General features: G+C 45.3%; 1 protein-coding gene across 3 annotated transcripts in view; it reads left to right on the forward strand.

Annotated features, from left to right (window-relative positions):
• LOC110536547 (piezo-type mechanosensitive ion channel component 2) overlaps positions 1 to 22,310 on the forward strand; it is a 228,583-nt gene that overhangs the window by 34,407 nt on the left and 171,866 nt on the right. For all 3 annotated transcript variants that reach the window (XM_036934818.1, XM_036934819.1, XM_036934820.1), the window contains exon 3: positions 15,044 to 15,169. In XM_036934818.1, the coding sequence (XP_036790713.1) occupies positions 15,044 to 15,169 (126 nt within the window). The remainder of the gene's footprint in view (positions 1 to 15,043; positions 15,170 to 22,310) is intronic.

A 22,310-nucleotide genomic window follows, 5' to 3' on the forward strand; every position in this document is an offset into this window, starting at 1 on the left:
TTTCGTGGGAGACAGCAGCACCAGGTCATCTGCGTACAGCAGATACCTGATTTCAGTGTTGTGTAGGGTGATACCAGGTGCTGCCGATTCTTCTAAAGTTTTTGCCAATTCATTAATGAGATGTTAAATAGTGTTGGACTTATTGGGCAGCCCTGTTTCACTCCCCGACCCTGAGAGAAGAAGTCTGTTTGCTTGTTGCCAATTTTAACCGCACATTTGTTTTTAGTCTCTCTCTCTCTCTCTCTCTCTCTCTCTCTCTCTCTCTCTCTCTCTCTCTCTCTCTCTCTCTCTCTCTCCCCCCTCCCTCATTAGCCTGCGAAAGCTCATCCTAAAATCTCATACATCTGGCTACTATCAGTACCTCTGGCTACTATCAGTACCTCTGGCTACTATCAGTACCTCTGGCTACTATCAGTGTCTCTGGCTACTATCAGTACCTCTGGCTACTATCAGTACCTCTGGCTACTATCAGTGTATCTGGCTACTATCAGAGTATCTGGCTACTATCAGTGTCTCTGGCTACTATCAGTGTCTCTGGCTACTATCAGTGTCTCTGGCTTCTATCAGTACCTCTGGCTACTATCAGTGTCTCTGGCTACAATCAGTGTCTCTGGCTACAATCAGTATCTCTGGCTACTATCAGTACCTCTGGCTACTACCAGTGTCTCTGGCTACTATCAGTGTCTCTGGCTACTATCGGTACCTCTGGCTACTATCAGTGTCTCTGGCTACTATCAGTGTCTCTGGCTACTATCAGTAACTCTGGCTACTATCAGTGTCTCTGGCTACTATCAGTACCTCTGGCTACTATCAGTGTCTCTGGCTACTATCAGTGTCTCTGGCTACTATCAGTGTCTCTGGCTACTATCAGTGTCTCTGGCTACTATCAGTGCCTCTGGCTACTATCAGTACCTCTGGCTATTATCAGTGTCTCTGGCTACTATCAGTGTCTCTGGCTACTATCAGTGTCTCTGGCTACTATCAGTGTCTCTGGCTACTATCAGTGTCTCTGGCTACTATCAGTACCTCTGGCTACTATCAGTGTCTCTGGCTACTATCAGTGTCTCTGGCTAGTTACTACCAGTGCTGGAACACACTGCGTCAATACACGCTAAATCTAACTGGTTCCCTTGTGTTTCTATAGAGTGGTGAGTGTATAGGGAGGTATTAGCAGTGTTGTGTATGAATATACTCCCCTACTGTGAATTGTGTAAACACCCCTTCCTATCCTGTCCCCCCATTGGCCAAACTTATTTCAGTGTTTAATAACCCAGCCGTTATCTGGTGAGAAATACGTTTTTAGTCACTCCATCTGGTATTCTGGATTTACTACATACTTTTTGAAAATGTATATAAATTAATGATATATAGCCATTGATTCTTGATGAATATAACTTATAAATGCCTCATGAGCTTAGTTCAACTGTCATACCTAATGATAACCCAAAATATATACTTGTTTTACTCCAATATTTGTCAACAAAAGTAAATATTGAAAAAACACTATATAGCCTCAAAACATGATTAAAACTATTATTTTGATGTCATTGATGGTCAGTCCTTGCATCCATAGCTCTCTCTATGAATTTGAGAGTGGTCACATTTCTCCAGCTACATCCCTTAGCTTTTTACCAAAACAGGGGTGGGTAGAATTCCAGACGTGTCAGAGCATGCAACACGCGCTTGTCAGTCATGTGTCTCTTGTTTCAGGAGATTCTCTTGCCTTGGGGTGACAAGGCTTGGCACTAAAATCTAAAGTTATCCCCCCAACTAAAGTAGTCCACCAAAACGTTGGGGGATGGGTGGGTTGGTTGTTGACAGGGGTGGGGGGGGGGGGGTCTCAGCCGGAAAATCTTGACCCAATATCTGCCCAATGACGCCGGTACATCACAAAGACAGGTTCTTGCTCTATATTTACTCACCAAAAACAATTTTATGACATCTATTGAGGTGAAGACATGACACTCATTCCACCTCGACACCTCCAGGGAAATTAAATGACCCTTTGAATGGCGTTACAGTTTTGTGGTTCCCATTTTTTTTTTTTTTTTTTGAGGACGAAGCAGCTGAGGCAGCCAAATGGACAGAGACAACAAATTGTGATAGAACAAGATCATATGCCGGTGATGAACAATTAAGTAGTGATAGAGGTCAGGGTTCAAAAGAAGACTTCTCTGGTCTTCTAGCAGCTGGCTGCGGAGTGGTGGACAGATTGAGACATCTTTCCTCTTCTTGTTATTCTCCTCCAGCTGTTTCTCTCCATCACAACTCCAGTGTAAGGCTTCAGTCCCATCTCCACTCTCCTGGAAAAAAATGGACATAAATTAGTTATTTTCCTCAAGTCCTTTATAAACCAAAATGTTCTCTGATTTTACCCAGCTCTTCTAATAAAGCTTGAGTGACCGTCCATATGTCATCCTCCGCGACATCTGCTGAGGCCTTTGTGGTCAAGCAGCTAATTAAAGGTCATGTTTAGTCAAATTCAATAGGGCTCGATCCAATCATACCCGCATTCCGGCATTCACGCAGTTGATGTTATTCCCACAGTCAAATCCAAACTGTGAGGAAGACAGCAAACATTACTATTGAAGACACACAAACAGTAAGTCCAACTTGTGCAGTGGTATAACTGTTTGGAGAAGTCAGTCATGGGCTGATGCACTTTATCAACCAACCAAAACCTTGATGTAAACAACCCAGACCTCGCTAATTAACACAAAAGCCGTTTCCCCTGATGACTTGGGTTCTATATAAGTTTCTTCCGAGAAATCTCTGTAATACAATACAACACCACAATCCCAGCAAACTCCAGTACCCCACTACTCTGAGCCATCCTGAAAGGACGGTAATACAAACAGACGTAATCTGTCCTTGGAGAGGGGGACGCAGGAGACAAGAGGGCTTCCTGAGGAAACAGAGCTCAATGGAGAGGTCGTCACTAGGGCACCCCAGGCCTCCCTAAACCCCTCTGTCTCTTTTCCCCAGGAAGCCGATGAGTCACCAGCACCGTTCACACAATGAGCTGCCTATCTGCCTGCCATCCCACCTTCCCCCTCTCTCTCTTTGAATCCTGCCTCAATGCAACCTGTCAACCAGGACCCTCTGGTTGACCCTCTGACCCCCTGTTAAGGCAAACTGACAGTGAGGCTTTGACTCATTGGATATTATATCATGTGGATTGTATTTGAACTTTTATTGATGTTTCATAACGTTTGATGGCCCAGTGCAGTCAAAATGTGATTTTCCTGTGTTTTATATATATTTCCACTCTATGAGGTTGTGAAATTGTAAAAATGATGATAATTCCCTTTTAGTGTAAGAGCTGTTTGAAAAGAACACCTGAAATCTCAGCTTGTTGTTGTGGCATGGCCTTTTGGCCTGCCTGGTGACATTAGTTAATATACCAATAAGAAAGAGAGTTCCAAACCTCTCTGCCAATAACAGCAGGTTTTTCAGTTTCCCCCCTCCACTCAGGCTACTCCCAGACAGTCCTAGCAAAGTTTTTGCTTGAAATTGCTCTTTGCTAAGAAGCTATTTTAGTACATTTTTGACCGTTTTAATTGAAAACAATCACAGTAAGGTACTTCATTGTCACTCAGAAATGATTTGATATTGAGATAAAACCACTGCATTGGACCTTAACATTTTTGGACCGGTTGTTTGGAATAGAAATTGGATCAGTTGCTTGTTCAGCACTGAATTGAATAACAATAGTGCAAAATGTTAAGGGAGGCTGAAGAATGCAAGTCTCTGCATCACTGTCTGTTGACCAGTCAACTAGCTCTTTCTTTTGAGGTTGCATTCCAAGTGTAATACTGAATGCTGGCTTGGGCTCCTTGAACACTTCTTTGTTCATTGACAATATTCTTTGGCAGCCGATGAGGTCATGTCCCACACACAAACACACACACACGCACACAAACACACACAAACACACACACACGCACACAAACACACACAAACACACACACACACACACGCACGCACGCACGCACGCACACACACACACACAAACACGCACACACACACACACACACACACGCACACACGCACGCACGCACGCACGCACGCACACACGCACGCACGCACGCACGCACACAAACACGCACGCACGCACGCACGCACGCACACACGCACACAAACACACACGCACACACACACACACTTACGAGCGCACGCACACACATGTACACACACACACACGCACGAGCATGCACACACGCCTCTGACACATCAGAAAGTATAATTAGAGACTGGTTCACAATTTGTTTCCTTGATGGATTAAACATTTTTTAGCTTTTTTGTTAGCTGCATTTGCTACATTTGCTACAGCTAACTCAAATTAAATCAAACTTTGTCACATGCGCCGAATACAACCATGAAATGCTTACTTACAAGCCCTTAACCAAATGCAGTTCAAGAAGAGTTAAGAAAATATTTACTAAATAAACTTAAGTAAAAAATTATAAAAAGTAACACAATAAAATAACAATAACGAGGCTATATACAGGGGGTACCAATACCGAGTCAATGTGTGGGGGTACAGGTTACTTGAGGGAATTTGTACATGTAGGTAGGGGTAAAGTGACTATGCATAGATAATATACAGCGAGTAGCAGCAGTGGGGGGTTTCAATGTAAATAGTCCGGGTGGCCATTTGATTAATTGTTCAGCAGTCTTATGGGTTGGGGATAGAAGCTGATAAGGAGCCTTTTGGTCCTAGACTTGGCGCTCCGGTACTGCTTGCCGTGTGGGAGCAGAGAGAACAGCCTATGACTTGAGTGGTTGGAGTTTTTGACCATTTTTGGAGCTTTCCTCTGACACAGCCTACTATATAGTTGCTGGATGGCAGGAAGCTTGGCCCTAGTGATGTACTAGGCTGTATGCACTACCCTCTGTAGCACCTTTCGGTCAGATGCCGAGCATTTGCCATACCAGGTGGTAATGCAAACGGTCAGAATGATCTCGATCGTGCAGCTGTATAACTTTTTTAGGATCTGGGGACCCATGCCAAATCTTTTCAGTCTCCTGAGGGGGAAAAGGTGTTGTCGTGCCCTCTTCACGTCTGTCTTTGTGTGTTTGGACCATGATAGTTTGTTGGTGATGTGGACACCAAGGAACTTGAAACTCTCGACCAGCTTCAATACAGACCACGTAGTCATGAGTGAACAGGGAGTACAGGAGAGGACTAAGAACGCACCCCTGAGGGGCCCCAGTGTCGAAAATCAGCATGGCAGACATGTTGTTGTCTACCCTTACCACCTGGTGGCGGCCCTTCAGGAAGTCCAGGATCCAGTTGCAGAGGGAGGTGTTTAGTCCCAGGGTCCTTAGCTTAGTAATGTGCCGTTTGGGGACTATGGTGTTTGTCATGACGTTGTATTAGTTAATGTGAAGACTGTTGTTCATCGAATGATTAAAAGTTTCTAATTGCGTGATTAACTGAATCAAGCAATTATTAACTCATTAACCTGGGGCACCATGGGAAAACTAGTTTTTATTGAGTTTCTATTTCCCAAATTAACTCAAAGAATATCAGAATATCGATTTTACAACAGCCGCTAATTAACCAGTTACCTCTACAATCTCGTTCTGAACGTCGTATAGTCCGTGAATCTGCATGGACCTGGGTTTCACCAATGAGTTCGTACCACACCAATCTTAGTTGAATATTTATTTAATAGAAAGCTAAAATGATGACAAGAGATACACATAGAAAAAAACACATTATAGGCTATTGATTAGAACTTAGTATAACGGGCCAACACACTATGGCGCGTGTTACCCAAAATGGGGATTTCAAAGAGAGAGAGGAAAAAGAAAGTACACGAGAGAAATATACATTTGGGTGAATTTGTCAGCTATGCTATTCTAACCCTAGCCTTGCCCCAAACTGCCGCTCTTATGGGTCAGAATATAATGATGTAATTATGTGGGGAAGACCTCCGAGGATTTTCTGCGTGGAGCGTTCAGGCTGCTCGATGACGCACTTCTCCGGCGCACCTTTCTGATCGTCCTCCCGATGTCAGTGTCCTTTTGGCTTAGGAGTCTGTTCCCTCACCCTTGCTCTGGAAGGGGTCTTCTGAGGACAGACAGCTCTGTAGCTCAGAGCTCACAGCATTGGAATGAAACAGTGTAGATACCACGATTCGATGGGAGATGGATGCTAGGGGGTCCGGCTTGAATTCACCTGCTTAGACACAGCTACTCATCCGTAGCTTGGGTAGAAAAATATTTCTTTGTCTTCAAACTTGCGTTGCGTTTTGGGTTCGTTTACTTTTTAGACCTTGGCTGCAGCTTGGGTCACATAGTCTTCTCTGTAAATTCTTTACTCACAGGTTTTATACCCTCGTGTCAGAAGTGGGTGTAACCGCCTTTAGGGCAATTCTCGTACCAAATTAAGAGCACGGTCTAGTTTTTTCTCAAATCCAATTTTAGACAACTAACTTAACATTTCATCTTTACCAAAACATTCCCTTTGATTTGGACATTTTCCACACAACGTGCAATGTATAAACATCAAACATATACTAAGAAAACTCTTCACGTTACAATATTTCCGTAATAACGTCATCTATTAACCTTCAATAACAAAACAAAAATGACATACATTTTCATATTCCATCTATCGTCATGACCACCATTGTGGCTGACGGAAACCATTGTTCCCTTTATAAATAAAGTCCCTTCATTTCATGTTTAATGTTCTGAGGCTGGTTCTCCATAGTAACAGGAGAAAGGAATTTGTATGTGGCCTGAGATTTACCAGGGACGTGAGGGGTCATAAAAAAAACACATCTTCAGACCCCTAGATCTCTCCTCCTCTGTTGGGGTTGAGAGATAATCTGTAGGGTTGTGGTCTCCTGTAACCTGACCTGATCAGGACAGTCATGACATGTTGAACACTGAGCTGTAGTCAATTAATAACAGCATTCTCACATAGGTGTTCCTTTTGTCCAGGTGGGAAAGGACAGTGTGTAGTACGATTGAGATTGCCTCATCTGGGGATCTATTGGGGCGGTATGCAAATTGGAGTGGATCTTAGGGAGGAGGTTGTTGATGTGAGCCGAATACCAGCCTTTCAAAGCACTCCATGGCTACTTCCTTAGGCACAGGGACTATGTTGGTCTGCTTGAAACATGTAGGTATTACAGACTCAGTCAGGTAGAGGGTGAAAATTTCAGTGAAGACACTTGCCAGTTGGTCCACGCATGCTTTGAGTACACGTCCTGGTAATCCATCTGGCCCACGGCTTTGTGAATGATAACACTCTCAGTAGCTGATGTGAACAAGACCTTTGAAGAGGTCAACACACAGTCGCCCGGAACAGCTGATGCTCTCTTTTATTCTTTAGTGTTGCTTGCCTCGAAGCAAACACAAAAGGCATTTAGCTCATCTGGTAGGCTCGAGTCACTGGGCAGCTCGCAGCTGTGTTTCCCTTATTAGTCCGTAATAGTTTTCAAGCCCTGCCACATCCGACGAGCGTCAAAGCCAGTGTAGTAGGATTCAATCTTAATCCTGTATTGATGCTTTGCCTGTTTGATGGTTCGTCTGAGGGCATAGCGGGATTTCTTATAAGCGTCCAGATTAGTGTCCCGCTCCTTGTAAGCGGCAGCTCTAGACTTTTGCTTGGTGTGGATGTTGCCTGTAATCCATGGCTTCTGGTTGGGAAATGTATGTACGGTCACTGTGGGGACGACGTCGTCGATACGCTTATTGATGAAGCCGATGACTGAGATGGTATACTCCTCAATGCCATTACCTAGTAGCATCACTCCACTCCTTTCCTCAGCATTCTAGGCATAGTAGTATCACTCCACTCCTTTCCTCAGCATTCTAGGCCTAGTAGTATCACTCCACTCCTTTCCTCAGCATTCTAGGCCTAGTAGAATCACTCCACTCCTTTCCTCGGCATTCTAGGCATAGTAGTATCACTCCACTTTAATCTAAATGCACAATTATACCTAATATGTATTTTCTTCACACCACAGTCTAATATGTCTTGGGACTTGCACACAAAGAATTCTCTCCAGGCTGGTTTAGACCTGTATTCATTCCTAGAGCAGCTTAAAGGGGATGTGGCATGTGAAGGTAACTGTGGCCTGGTAGCACAATTTAGATTTCTTGCTGGGCTGTAATTAAAGGGTAAGTGCTTTCCACTAGATTACTCCAGATGAAACAGATTACACATCGAGCGGGTATGTAACATAGTATTAACACAGAGCTCAATTTAACTCTGAAAAGTAAAGGGACAAACAGGTGGTCATTCTGCTGGGGTATATATGGCAGTATGTATTTACAGTATCCTGGTTTAGAAAATAGGATGACAATGTTTTAATGTTATAGTTTTCAACAACAAAATGTCAACAACTTAGATTTTGAGTCATTTTGAGTCATTTTGAGTCATTTTACATTTACAATAATTTTGAGTAACCAAAATTAACCTTAAAATATTGGGCCATATTTAATCAGAGCCAGTAATTTGTTTGGCTGATTAGGGCTTTTACATCCCTTATGATTAGATGTAGTAAAATCATCCAAACACACTATTTGTACTGCTATTGACAATGGCTCCCATGACAAAGCTAATCAATGCCAATCAACTTTGTCAACTGAAATAGTGGTGTTTCAATTGACTAAACCAGTGTTTCCCAAGCTGTGGGGGGGTCAGTATTTTCAATAGGAGGCGCTATACATTTTGGCCCGGCTCTGTCATATGTGTAAGTTGGCCTCTAAATGAGTTTGGGAACCAATAGACTACACTACTACATGCATGTAGATTGTGTACATTTATTCTTGCAGGTAGCCTAGTGGTTAGAGCATTGGGCCAAGAACCAAAAGGTTGCTAGATCGCATCCCAGGGCTTGGCTTACAAGGTAAAATTACTTGTATTTTTTATTTAACTAGGCAAGTCAGTTAAGAACAATTTCTTATTTTCAATGACAGCCTAGGAACAGTGGGTTAACTGCCTTGTTCAGGGGCAGAACGACAGAATTTTGCCGTGTCAACTCTGGGATTTCATCTTGCAACCTTTCGGTTACAAGTCTAACACTCTAACCACTAGGCTACCTGCCGCCACAAATCTGTTGTTCTGCCCCTGAACAAGTTAGTTGGTTCTATAGGCCATCATTGCAAATAAGAATTTGTTGTTAACTGACACGTATAGTTAAATGTAAAAAATTATTCTCTCGGTCTGACAGTATGGACTCACAAATCTGCTGTTCTCTCTCTATTAGAACTGCAGGAAAGGGTCATAGATTAGAGTGCATTTTGTAATAATGTGATTTACTCCCGATCACTGATTTGTGATGGCCCATAAAGAGCTCTACTTTTGTGCAACAGGATTGGCAAGGAGCAGCTTTCAAAAAAATTAGATGTTATGATGGGCCAACGGAAGCCAAGTTGCAACTCAAGCATCGTTGGCCCCACGCAAGCCAGACCCGACCTAGGGGCCCTTTTCAATGAGCTAAGCAGCTCACTCCCAAGGCTTGGCAGCCTGCACTTCTCCCAGGGACAATCTTTAAATGCGATTAAGTTGATGAAATTTCAGAATTCAGATAACAGTCGTGGGAATTAAAAACATGTGGGGCCTGCGCCAAACACACACCATCCGCTCGCCAGTTTCCGTTTCACTGGCATCCTGAGATACAGATTCATACCTTCCTTTAATCTCAACATTAATTCAAACACAGTGGTGAATGGAAGAGGAGAGAAAATGGAGCGAGAGAGAGAGAGAGAGAGAGAGAGAGAGAGAACGAAATTGGGCTAAATCGCAAGTTTTTTTTGCTGTTGTTGGAATATGCCAAGGCAACCTCTTTTGGAATTATTCTGTAAAACACACACACACAAACACACACACACACACACACACACACACACACACACACACACACACACAACACAACACATCTGGTCCTTATTTGAGTTTACTGTGTGAGTATCGCCTTTCTCTCAGTGGTGTTTTTGAGAATTTCCTGGTACTTCTAATGGTTTCAATACATGCTACAACGTCTATCAGAAGCCATTGTGAACATTCATGCTGAATCAATACGAGATTGAATATGATCCCTTATTGATGTCAGCTGTTAAATCCACTTCAATCAGTGTAGATGAAGGGGAGGAGACAGGTTAAAGAAGGATTTTTATGCCTTGAGACAATTGAGAAATGGATTGTGAATGTGTGAATGAGCAAGACAAAAGATTTAAGAACCGAGTATGGTACTAGGTGCCAGTCACACCGGTTTGTGTCAAGAACTGTAGTGCTGCTGGGTTTTTCCATGCTCAATAGTTTCCCGTGTGTATCAAGAATGGTCCACCACCCAAAGGACATCCAGCCATCTTGACACAACTGTGGGAAGCATTGGAGTCAACATTGGCCAGCATCCCTGTGGAACGCTTTCGACACCTTATAGAGTTCAAGCCCCAACAAATTGAGGCTGCTCTGAGAGCAAAAGTGTGTGTGTGTGTGGGGGGGGGGGGTTGGTATACTCAGTGTATATACTACTCTCCTTCTTCGACTGTCCCCATAGGGTAACCCTTTTTGGTTCCAGGTAGAACCATTTTGGGTTCCATGTAGAAACACCAAAACGGTTCTAATTGGAATCAAAAGCTTTTTCCCTGGAACCAACAAGGGTTATTCAAAGGGTTCTCCTATGTGGATAGTCAAATTACCCTTTTAAGTTCTAGATAGCACCTTTTTTTCTAACAGTGTACATGAATAGGTTCATTGATGTCTTTTCCACAACAGTATCTCATTGTAATGTACATGCCAGGTTGCCACTCCAACTCATTTCCATATCTCTTGCAAGACAAAAAAAAAATGATAACCAGTAGGTGTATATGATGTAACGTGTCCACTGTTTGATGTGTAGAGCCTCATGTAAAGTGTGTAGTGGCACCCTCTCTTTGTCATACATACAGCCTGTTATGGAAGAGAACCACAATAGATGGGGATTTTGGCCACGGTGTCTGTAGGGGTGTGTGAAAGTTACCCTGCAGCCATGTTGGGTTGTAATAATACATCTCAAATGTCTAATCTAAAACAAACTACAATTGGATGCTCAAGACCATTCACTGAAAACCCCTTTACTGGCTGCAATTGCGGCAAATGCAATGTTAATACACCACAGATTCGACATTTGACTTTAATTGTGGCCCCAGTGTTTTACAGGAAGTTCAATCCAATGTTAGACGTATACCTGAGGTTTGGCTCTAAGTTGATCCACCTGCGGACACCGCCATGTGTGAGCGCAATATTTGATTCATAACATAATTAAATGAGGGAGTCACACTTTCTACATGACAGAGATAGCTGAGTGTCCCTGCTATAGGACAGTGTCCATATCAGGATAGCATCACGTTTCTATGCAAGTCTGAGTCACAAGGCGTTGGTGTCAGAAGTGGGATCATCGGGAGTTCACAGGAGTGTTCCCCTGCTCAGTGTCAGGCTCCTAACAGCTGCACAGTTAGGGGCTGACACACGCCTAGGGAGCTCGCTCTCACACATTTTGAGCTAGTGTCAGCATCTCACTGAGTTAAATGGAAGGTGCCAATTTGTTAGCTGAATTTGATACCTTGCTTAGAGTTAGGGATCCATAGTTAGGAATATTACACGTACTTGTTTGTTTTGATGAAAACCTGCCAACATCTTGTTTGGATCTGCCATGAACTGAGTGGGCTTTTCTGCTTCCTGGTTAGATGTTGTTACACGTTTGAAGGTAAGACCCAGGTGCAGACAATGTTGAAGTAACAAAAGTTTATTAATTTGAACACTGGCAGGCAAAGGTACAGGATTGCAGGCAGGCTCAGGGTCAATTCAGGCAGAGGACGGTAATCCAGAGTAGTGGGGCAAAGGTTCCGGACGGCAGGCAGGCTCAGGGTCAGGGTCAGGGTCAGGGCAGGCAGAAAGGACAAAATTAGAAAACAAGAAAGTAGACAAGGCAGGAGCAAGGGGAAAAACAGAGGACAAAGGGCTGTGAGACATGGGTTTAATTCTAGACACAGGAAATGTAGGAAGTATACGGAGGGTACAGGGCAACAGAGGATGAACAGCAAAGGGGTTAATAATCTTGGAGCTGGGGGGAAAGGTTTTGGCTTCCGCAGGTGTAGGAATGGGGCTATGGGGGCATGCCAGCGCATCTGGCTTGACTTTCTTGGATACCGTTCGGGGCTCCGGAAGCGAAGTGGCCTGGGCCTTACTGAACCCCTCCCGGAGGTCCTGGTACTCCGCAGGGCTGGCGAAGAGGTCCGTGGCAAAGCCCCCAGGAAGACGTCCCAGGGCAGGCAGAGCTTCAGGCAATGAGTGTGGCAGAACGGACTCCAGCCCACGATTGCACCAGTATACCAGTTAATAGAGGGATTGTGTCGCTGGAGCCAAAAGAATCCCAATAACACGGGAACCTGCAGAGACTCAACCAGCAGGAATTGGATCGTCTCACTGTGGTTCTCCGACACTCGTAGGTTGACGGGGTGGTCTGGTGGGTGACCCGGCCTATAGAGTCCAGTGCTCTAACACCCATGGGAATGGAGAGGGGTTGAGTGGGGATGGCCAGTTCAGACGCCAGGCTAACGTCCATAAATCTTACATTGGCCCCGAGTCGATGAGTACCTGGAGAGACTTGGACTGGTCGCCCCGCCGCAGGATGGCACGGAGAGGGGGGCGAGGCAGGGGAGACGAGAAATTATCTTTAAGACCCACAGGAGTACTCACTCCAACTGATGAGCTAGGTCTCTTGAAGGGACAGGTAGACACATAATGACCGGCAGTACCGCATACAGACAACTCTGGGTCTCAAGTCTGTGTACGTGTTCAGGTGGAGACAGCCTAGCCCTGCTGAGCTGCATCGGCTCCGGAAGAGGTGAATCGGCAGTCTCCGGAGGCTCTTGGAGGGACTCGGGTAAGCTCAGATCCTCTCAGGGACGTAGATGCCGGGGACTTCCAGAGTTCATCAGATGCAAGGTGGGATCCTTTAGTGAGCGATTGGGACCACAATCGGACCTCTTCTCCCTCATACGGTCCCGTAGCTGATCATTGATCCGGATGGTTAAAGCGATGAGTGAGTCGAGATCCGTCAGTAGTTCTTGGGCTGCAAGCTCATCCTTTATCTCCTCCGATAATCCATGCAGGAACGTGTCAGTGCTTCCGGATTCCAGATACCCTCCGCTGCTAGCGTGCAGAACTCCATCGCATAGTCTGCCACACTGAGGGAATCCTTCCGAAGCAACTTCCGGGCAGCCTCTCTCCTGGACCTCTAACTTCTCACCTCCGCTGCGAATCCCTCCAGACTGAAGCATACGGCCGACTGTTGTTCCCAAACGGCAGTAGCCCAAGCGAGGGCCTTCCCGGACATCAGCATGATGAGGTAGTCTATCTTAGAGCGGTCTGAGGGAAAAGAGGAAGGTTGCAGCTCCATGACGAGGGAACGTTGAGCGAGAAACGCCCGACAAGTGCCTGACTCTCCATTGAAGTGTTTCAGGGGAGGTAAGCGGGGTTCCCGGGAAACCGGAGTGACGGTACTGCTACAAGCCGGATTACTGAAGGGCCGAGAGGTTACCGTCGTGGTAGGCTGCCTAGTAGACAACCCATGGACTTGCTCCCGTAATGTGTCCAATGCTTGTTTGTGATGTTCGGCCACAACCTGGAACCGTTCCATCAGACCATTAGGCAACTCCTTGTGCCTTCCAATGATAGTTCCTTGGGAGGCGATGGAGTCACGCAGCTGGTCCGAGTCTGCTGGGCCAGTCATGGCCAGTTCATACTAACACGTTTGAAGGTAAGACCCAGGTGCAGACAATGTTGAAGTAACAAAAGTGTATTAATTCGAACACTGGCAGGCAAAGGTACAGGACGGCAGGCAGGCTCAGGGTCAGTTCAGGCAGGGGTCGGTAATCCAGAGTAGTGGGGCAAAGGTACAGGACGGCAGGCAGGCTCAGGGTCAGGTCAGGCAGAGGTCGGTAATCCAGAGTATAGGGCAAAGGTACAGGACGGCAGCCAGGGTCAGGGCCAGGGCAGGCACAAAAGACAAAACTGGGAAAACAAGAAAATAGACAAGGCAGGAGCAAGGGGAAAAACTCTGGTAGGTTTGAAGAACAAAACGAACAGGCAACAGTCAAACAGATAACACAGGTATAAATGCACAGGGGATAATGGGGAAGATGGGCAACACCTGGAGGAGGGTGGAGACAATCACAAAGACAGGTGAAACAGATCAGGGTGTGACAGTTGTACTAATCGACTGAACCAGCTGAAGCATTTCCATCCAGGGGTTTGTTCTTGTTCACTTCCCACTGTTTTATCATACTTTTTCCCTGCAAGACATCCAGACACCTCTGCCCTGCATCGTCCCCTAATCACTCCTATCAACATCTCTAAGCAACCCGTCCAATCAGCCATCAACCAGACAGTCGGCCAATCATCACTAGTTGTTGAGCTCTGTTTTATCCATCACATTTGACTTTAGAGGTCACCATGTGTTTAGGTTGGTCCAAACATGACGGATGGCCACCGGCCTGCCAAAACTATCACATATTACTGGCCCTGGTCAGCAGGGAAACCTGTAATACAGTCCTGTATTAGGATTAATGGAGGTGGATTACTTTATCCTGGCCTATTAGGATGGGACCAGACAGGTTAAGCTATGTGAACTGGAAACCATATAACTGGGCTGTGAGGTCTCCACTCTGTCAATGACAAGCATCTAATGTTACCCTACAGTCGGTGGAGTATTGCGAGATGAATAGTTAGTTGCATCGAATATGATTTGGTAAAATGCATTGTGTTTTTAAAGTATGACCTTACTAATGACATGAGACCAGTTATGAAATTATTAAAATACAAATGTTTATTCGTCCTAATAAAGTGAACATTTGTCTCATAGACTTATTACTCTTTCATCACGAGGAAAATCTGAACCATAACTAGGAAGTAGTTACACTACTCCTATCTGACTTGACAGACCCTCTAATGTTGTGTAAGCTATTCAATCTGAATTATGCACTGGACCTCAGTATCTGAGAAACCTTAGAGGATCCTTTCTCTCTCTTTCAGGTCACACAGGGTGCCTGGTTAAGTCCCTGTGCTTCACCGGTATGGCTTTCCTGCTGCTGCACATCATCTACCAGGTTACCATCAACAGTCTGCTAGCAGGAGACAACATAGAACCCAACTTCAACTGTGAGTACCAATCTTCTCTACTACACTCCCATTAAAGTGTGATGTCAAAAAATATATAATAATAAAAAATATATATACATAAACGCAATATGTAAAGTGTTGGTCCCATGTTTCATGAGCTGAACTATAGTATGCCAGATATTTTTTACCTTGTGCTGGGGACAATAAAAGGGTTGAAGTCTGTAGAGGGAGCATCCACCCCAGTAAGTGGGACATGGGCCGGCTGGGGCTGCAGGGTGGGGGTGAGCGGAGGTTACAGCCCAGTCCACGCCTAGATCAGGTTACCCACTGGCCCGACACCAGGTTTTTCAGACCAGAACCTGAGACCTGGTCTACGCCGCGGCCCAACACAGGCCCCGCTGTTGCTGCTGCAAACCACTGGCACAAATCTCTCCGAGTAGCAATATAAGCCACAACATCTGCACTCAAGATGGGGATAAACATAATGAAAATAAAAAACTCCCTCACTCCCATGCTGCCCTGACAGAAGTGCATTCAAACCCCGACCGAAAATTTAGAGCGAAGGTGGTCTGTCTCACATGTAGAGTACAATCATAAAATGTTTTAAATTATGTGCGGGGTCTTCAGGTTGCATAAGAACCCTTGAAACACCCGTCTGACCCTAGTGTTAGCATGCACGGTGTTAGGTCAAAAGACTTATCGAAAACAATCGATCAAAGAACTTCACCAAGTTTTGAAAAACCAAGTGTAACTTTGTGTGCGATGTATAAATAGTTTCTTGGGGTAAAAAGTTTGAATTATGTATCACCTGTAAGCCTCCGTCTAGACAGGACAACGCTGTTCTCTTGTAAACAGCTGAGTTAACAGACTTTTTACTCTCCAATACCCCGGGACAATTCCAGAATACTGATGAAAATAGGCTGCCAAACATAATAGAGTGGGAAGTTACGGCAGTCCTGAAGTCAGTTGCAGTCAGAATGCAATGAACAGATAATATAAGCAGAAATAATAGTGGACACCATAGACTGTGCTCTTGGGTAAATAATAGTGGACACTAGACAGTGCTCTTGGGTAAATCATAGTCGACACTATGGACTGTGCTCTTGGGTAAATCATAGTCGACACTATGGACTGTGCTCTTGGGTAAATCATAGTCGACACTATGGACTGTGCTCTTGGGTAAATCATAGTGGACACCATAGACTGTGCTCTTGGGTAAATAATAGTGTTCACTATAGACGGTGCTCTTGGGTAAATAATAGTGTACACCATAGACGGTGCTCTTGGGTAGTGTACACCATAGACTGTGCTCTTGGGTAAATAATAGTGTTCACTATAGACGGTGCTCTTGGGTAAATCATAGTGGACACTATGGACTGTGCTCTTGGGTAAATAATAGTGTTCACTATAGACGGTGCTCTTGGGTAAATCATAGTCGACACTATAGACTGTGCTCTTGGGTAAATAATAGTGTTCACTATAGACGGTGCTCTTGGGTAAATCATAGTGTTCACTATAGACTGTGCTCTTGGGTAAATCATAGTCGACACTATAGACTGTGCTCTTGGGTAAATAATAGTGTTCACTATAGACGGTGCTCTTGGGTAAATCATAGTCGACACTATAGACTGTGCTCTTGGGTAAATAATAGTGTTCACTATAGACGGTGCTCTTGGGTAAATCATAGTGGACACTATAGACTGTGCTCTTGGGTAAATCATAGTGGACACTATAGACGGTGCTCTTGGGTAAATAATAGTGGACACTATAGATGGTGCTCTTGGGTAAATAATAGTGGACACCATAGACGGTGCTCTTGGGTAAATCATAGTCGACACTATGGACTGTGCTCTTGGGTAAATAATAGTGTTCACTATAGACTGTGCTCTTGGGTAAATCATAGTGGACACTATAGACTGTGCTCTTGGGTAAATAATAGTGGACACTATAGATGGTGCTCTTGGGTAAATCATAGTGGACACTATAGACTGTGCTCTTGGGTAAATAATAGTGGACACTATAGATGGTGCTCTTTGGTAAATAACAATGGACACTATAGACAATGCTCTTGGCTAAATAATTGAGGACACTATAGTTACAATCCATGACTGCAAAGCTACTTGGCTCGTTAGCTATAGCTACACTAAGCTAGCTTGACGTACTAGAAAGTAATATAAACATGTTGAGAAAAAGGTTACTAAAATAAACGTGTTTTATTATCTTCTGAATCAATTTGGTTGTCCTGTCTTGATTATAGAAGTTCTATTTTGCTATCTCACAAAATTAAAGAGATCTCTTTGACGAGACATTTAGTCAGTGAATCAAGCCTTCTCCATGGTAGTCAGAGACTCTTTCTGCCACACATGTCTTCAAACTACCGTAAAACCCCCTAGGTAGGCCCTAACCTAAGGACATTTTTGAGTGGCTAAATGCTACGCCCTTAAACAAATCCCTTAGGTAAGTGAACATTATTCCTTAAGGTAAACCCTTAAGGGAAACACTTGATGTTTTATACAACCGGGCCTGGGCACTTCCTGTTACACTCGTCTGAAGAAGAGGACCAAAGCGCAGCATGGTACGTGTTCATGATTATTTATTCAAACTGAACACCGAAACAAAATAACAAAGTGGAACAAAACGAAACAGTTCTGTCTGGTGCAAACACAAAACAGAAAACTACCCACAAAACACAGGTGGGAAAAAGCTGCCTAAGTATGATTCTCAATCAGAGACAACAATAGACAGCTGCCTCTGATTGAGAACCACAAAGAAGCCAAACACAAAGAAATAGAAAACATAGAAATAAAGAAACTAGAATGCCCACCCTAGTCACACCCTGGCCTAACCAAAAGGAGCCCCCCCCCCCCCCAAAGGTGCGGACTCCTGCCGCAAATCCTGACTCTAAAGGGGAGGGTCTGGGTGGACCTCCTTTACGGCGGCGGCTCTGGTGCGGGACGTAGATCCCCCTCCACCTCTGGCTCCCCCCACTTTGGTGGCGCCTCTGGTGCGGGGACCCTCGCCGCCGACCCCAGAATGGGGACCCTCGTTGCGGGCCCCGGACTGGGCACCCTCGCTGCAGGCTCCGGACTGGGCACCGTCGCTGCAGGCTCCGGACTGGGCCCCCTCGCTGCAGGCTCCGGACTGGGCACCGTCGCTGCAGGCTCTGGACTGGGCACCGTCGCTGCAGGCTCCGGACTGGGCATCGTCGCCGCTGCAGGCTCCGGACTGGGCATCGTCGCCGCTGCAGGCTCCGGACTGGGCACTGTCGCTGCTGGAGGCTCTGGACCGGAGAACGTCGCTGCTGGAGGCTCCAGACCGGAGAACGTCTCTGCTGGAGGCTCCGGACCGGAGAACGTCTCTGGAGGCTCCGGACCGGAGAACATCGCTGGAGGCTCCGGACTGGAGACCGGTCTTGGAGGCTTCCTGCCATGACTCCTCACTGGAGGCTTTGTGCCATGTCTACTCACTGGAGGCTTCGTGCCACGGATCATGACTGGAGGCTTCGTGCCATGGATCATCACTGGAGGCTTCGTGCCATGGATCATCACTGGAGGCTTCGTGCCATGGATCATCACTGGAGGCTTCGTGCCATGGATCATCACTGGAGGCTTCATGCCATGCATCATCACTGGAGGCTTCATGCCATGGTTCATAGAGTATAATACCCTCTCTATGGCCAGGGCGTGACACTTCCCTTCCATCCCCTATGTACTGGGCTTGGTTCCATAAAACATCTTAAGTTAATTTCCACCTTATCTTTTTACTTAAAGTTTCCTTAACTTTAAGTCAGTTGCACAAAACATTTTAAGGCTAATTTCCATATTAAAATAAGTGAAAAAGTTAAGGGTGCCCATGAGGTCCCTTAAGTGCTTCCTTCAGTATGAATATCAATGTAAACAACATTTGTGGAAGTGAATTTTGCTTTCCTCTGCCATGGTTTCAAAAGGAAAACATCCACCAGCTAGCTAGCTTGGTAGCTAAATAGTGTGCACAATCCATGGCTACAAAGCCAGCTGGCCAGCTAGCTACCTACTCAGTAAGTTAGCTTGATGTGCTAGAAACTAATAGAAACAAGTTGAGATAAAAGTAACTAAAATAAATGTCTTCAAACTAACATGTCTAACATGTCTTCAAACTACTGTAAAACCACAAATAGAACAATTACATTATGCCCTTACCTACAGAAATGTTTGAGTGGCTTTATGTATCGCCCTTAAATAATTCCCTTAGGTAAGGGACACTTTTTCCTGAAGATAAACACTTAAGATGTTTTGTGCAACCAAGCCCTGGCCCTCCCATTCCTTATGTAGTGGCCCTTCTCTTCCATTCCTTATGTAGTGGCCCTTCTCTTCCATTCTTTATGTACTGGCCCTTCCATCCTGTATGTACTGGCCCTTCCATCTGTTATGTACAGGCCCTTCCATCCTTTATGTACTGGCTCTTCCATCCCATCCCTTATGTACTGGCCCTTACATCCTTTATGTACGGGCCCTTCCATCGCTTATGTACTGGCCCTTCCATCCCATCCTTTATGTACTGGCCCTTCCATCTGTTATGTACTGGCCCTTCCATCCCATCCTTTATGTACGGGCCCTTCCATCCCATCCTTTATGTACTGGCCCTTCCATCTGTTATGTACTGGCCCTTCCATCCCATCCTTTATGTACGGGCCCTTCCATCCCATCCTTTATGTACGGGCCCTTCCATCCCATCCTTTATGTACTGGCCCTTCCATCTGTTATGTACTGGCCATTCCATCTGTTATGTACTGGCCCTTCCATCTGTTATGTACTGGCCTTTCCATACTTTATGTACTGGCCCTTCCATCCCATCCTTTATGTACTGGCCCTTCCATCTGTTATGTACTGGCCCTTCCATCCCATCCTTTATGTACTGGCCCTTCCATCTGTTATGTACTGGCCCTTCCATCCCATCCCTTATGTACTGGCCCTTCCATCACATCCTTTATGTACTGGCCCTTCCATCCCTTATGTACTGGCTCTTCCATCCCATCGTTTATGTACTGGCCCTTCCATCCTTTATGTACTGGCCCTTCCATCCCTTATGTACTGGCCCTTGCATCCTTTATGTACTGGCCCTTCCATCCCTTATGTACTGGCCCTTCCATCCCATCCTTTATGTACTGGCCCTTCCATCCCATCCTTTATGTACTGGCCCTTCCATCTGTTATGTACTGGCCCTTCCATCCCATCTGTTATGTACTGGCCCTTCCATCTGTTATGTACTGGCCCTTCCATCCTTTATGTACTGGCCCTTCCATCTGTTATGTACTGGCCCTTCCATCCTTTATGTACTGGCCCTTCCATCCCATCCTTTATGTACTGGACCCTTCCATCCTTTATGTACTGGCCCTTCCATCTGTTATGTACTGGCCCTTCCATCCTTTATGTACTGGCCCTTCCATCCCATCCTTTATGTACTGGCCCTTCCATCTGTTATGTACTGGCTCTTCCATCCCATTCCTTATGTACTGGCCCTTCCATCTGTTATGTACTGGCCCTTCCATCCCATCCTTTATGTACTGGCCCTTCCATCCCATCCTTTATGTACTGGCCCTTCCATCTGTTATGTTCTGGCCCTTCCATCCCTTCTGTACTGGCCCTTCCATCCCTTATGTACTGGCCCTTCCATCCTTTATGTACTGGCCCTTCCATCCCATCCTTTATATACGGGCCCTTCCATCCCCAACTAGTTCTCACAGTCTCACGTCAGTATTAGACGCTTATCCATGTTTCTTAGACATCAAATTAACTCCAAATGTTTAAGGTTCGGGTTAAATGTATGCATTAACTCAGAAATCTTAAGGTTAGACATTAACTCAGAATGGTTAAGGTTTGGGATAGGCTTAAAACAAAAAACTCAGAAACACCTTTCCATTGCTGGATTTGAACTTGCAACCTTTGTAATCAGAGACAGATGCTTACATCCATCCATCTTTCCCATCAACTATGAACTTGTGAAACCAAAACCAACTTGAAGGTTTCAGTGCTCACCCTAGTTGCCGGTTTCCACGTCAAGTCAAATACTGACTTGTATCACGGATGACCTGGCTGTCCATCCCTTATCTACCGTTCCTTCCAACACAGAACATGACTGAATCCTTATATGATTGGATGATTTGGATTCCATCTGGATTCATGTCAGCCTACATTTATCTTATTCTTTTACTTAGAGCTAATGGACATGACCACATTGGTCCTCCGTGACAGGGCGGGTGTTGTACTGTGGTTGGTGTTGTAAGATGGACTCCTGGGGAAGTGAACGCGAGTCTCTACGCCCCCAGACGTGGCGGCTGTCTCCCAGGGTCCTCAGCATGGCTCTCAACGGTCAAAGTTTGGGGCCCCAGGGGAACCAATGAGAACCCAGCAGAGCACGGTGTGCTGGTGGTAGGCCCAGGCACACGTCAGACAGATGTGGGAGGTTGTTTGTGTGTCACTCTGCTTTGCCTCACTACACCAGTCCACCTCTGTTCCAGATCACCCTTTTATACTATTATTTCACTCTCTGTCATTCCTGTTGATGTCTCATTCCTCCATGCTAGCGTTCTTTCTCATGTAGACCTGGGTTCGATCCCAGGCTGTATCACAACTGGCCGTCATCAGGAGTTCCTTAGGGCGGCACACAATTGGCCCAGCGTCATTAGGGGAGCGTTGTTAGGGTAAGGTTTGTCTGGGGGGGCTTTACTTGGCTCATCGTGCTCTTGTGGCGGGCCAGGTACCTGTAGGTGGACCGTGGTCATCAGTTGAATGGTGTTTCCTCTGACAGATTGGCGCGGTTGGATGTTAAGAAGTGTGGTTTGACGGGGCATGTTTCATAGGATGCTTGACCTTTGCCTCCCAAGCCCATTGAGTTGCAGTGATGGGACAATATCTACTGATTAAATTGGATTTAACTTTCACCTGGATTTACCTGGTCAGTCACTGTTATGGAAAGAGCAGGTGTTCTCAATGTTTTGTACACTCAGTGAATATAAGGAACATGTCATTGGAATAACTCATTACAATCCTTACAGAAAAAACACATGATTTCAGATGTGGAAAATCACTTGATTTCATGTGAAATTTCAGATGTGAAATCATGTGAAAACATTTGCAACACTTCACAGGTGATCACATGTATTCACATATGTAGTTTCATGTTAGCACATGTTGCTTTACAT

Source organism: Oncorhynchus mykiss, chromosome 11 (assembly GCF_013265735.2).
Source record: "Oncorhynchus mykiss isolate Arlee chromosome 11, USDA_OmykA_1.1, whole genome shotgun sequence".
In the NCBI taxonomy this organism is placed as follows: Eukaryota; Metazoa; Chordata; class Actinopteri; order Salmoniformes; family Salmonidae; genus Oncorhynchus; species Oncorhynchus mykiss.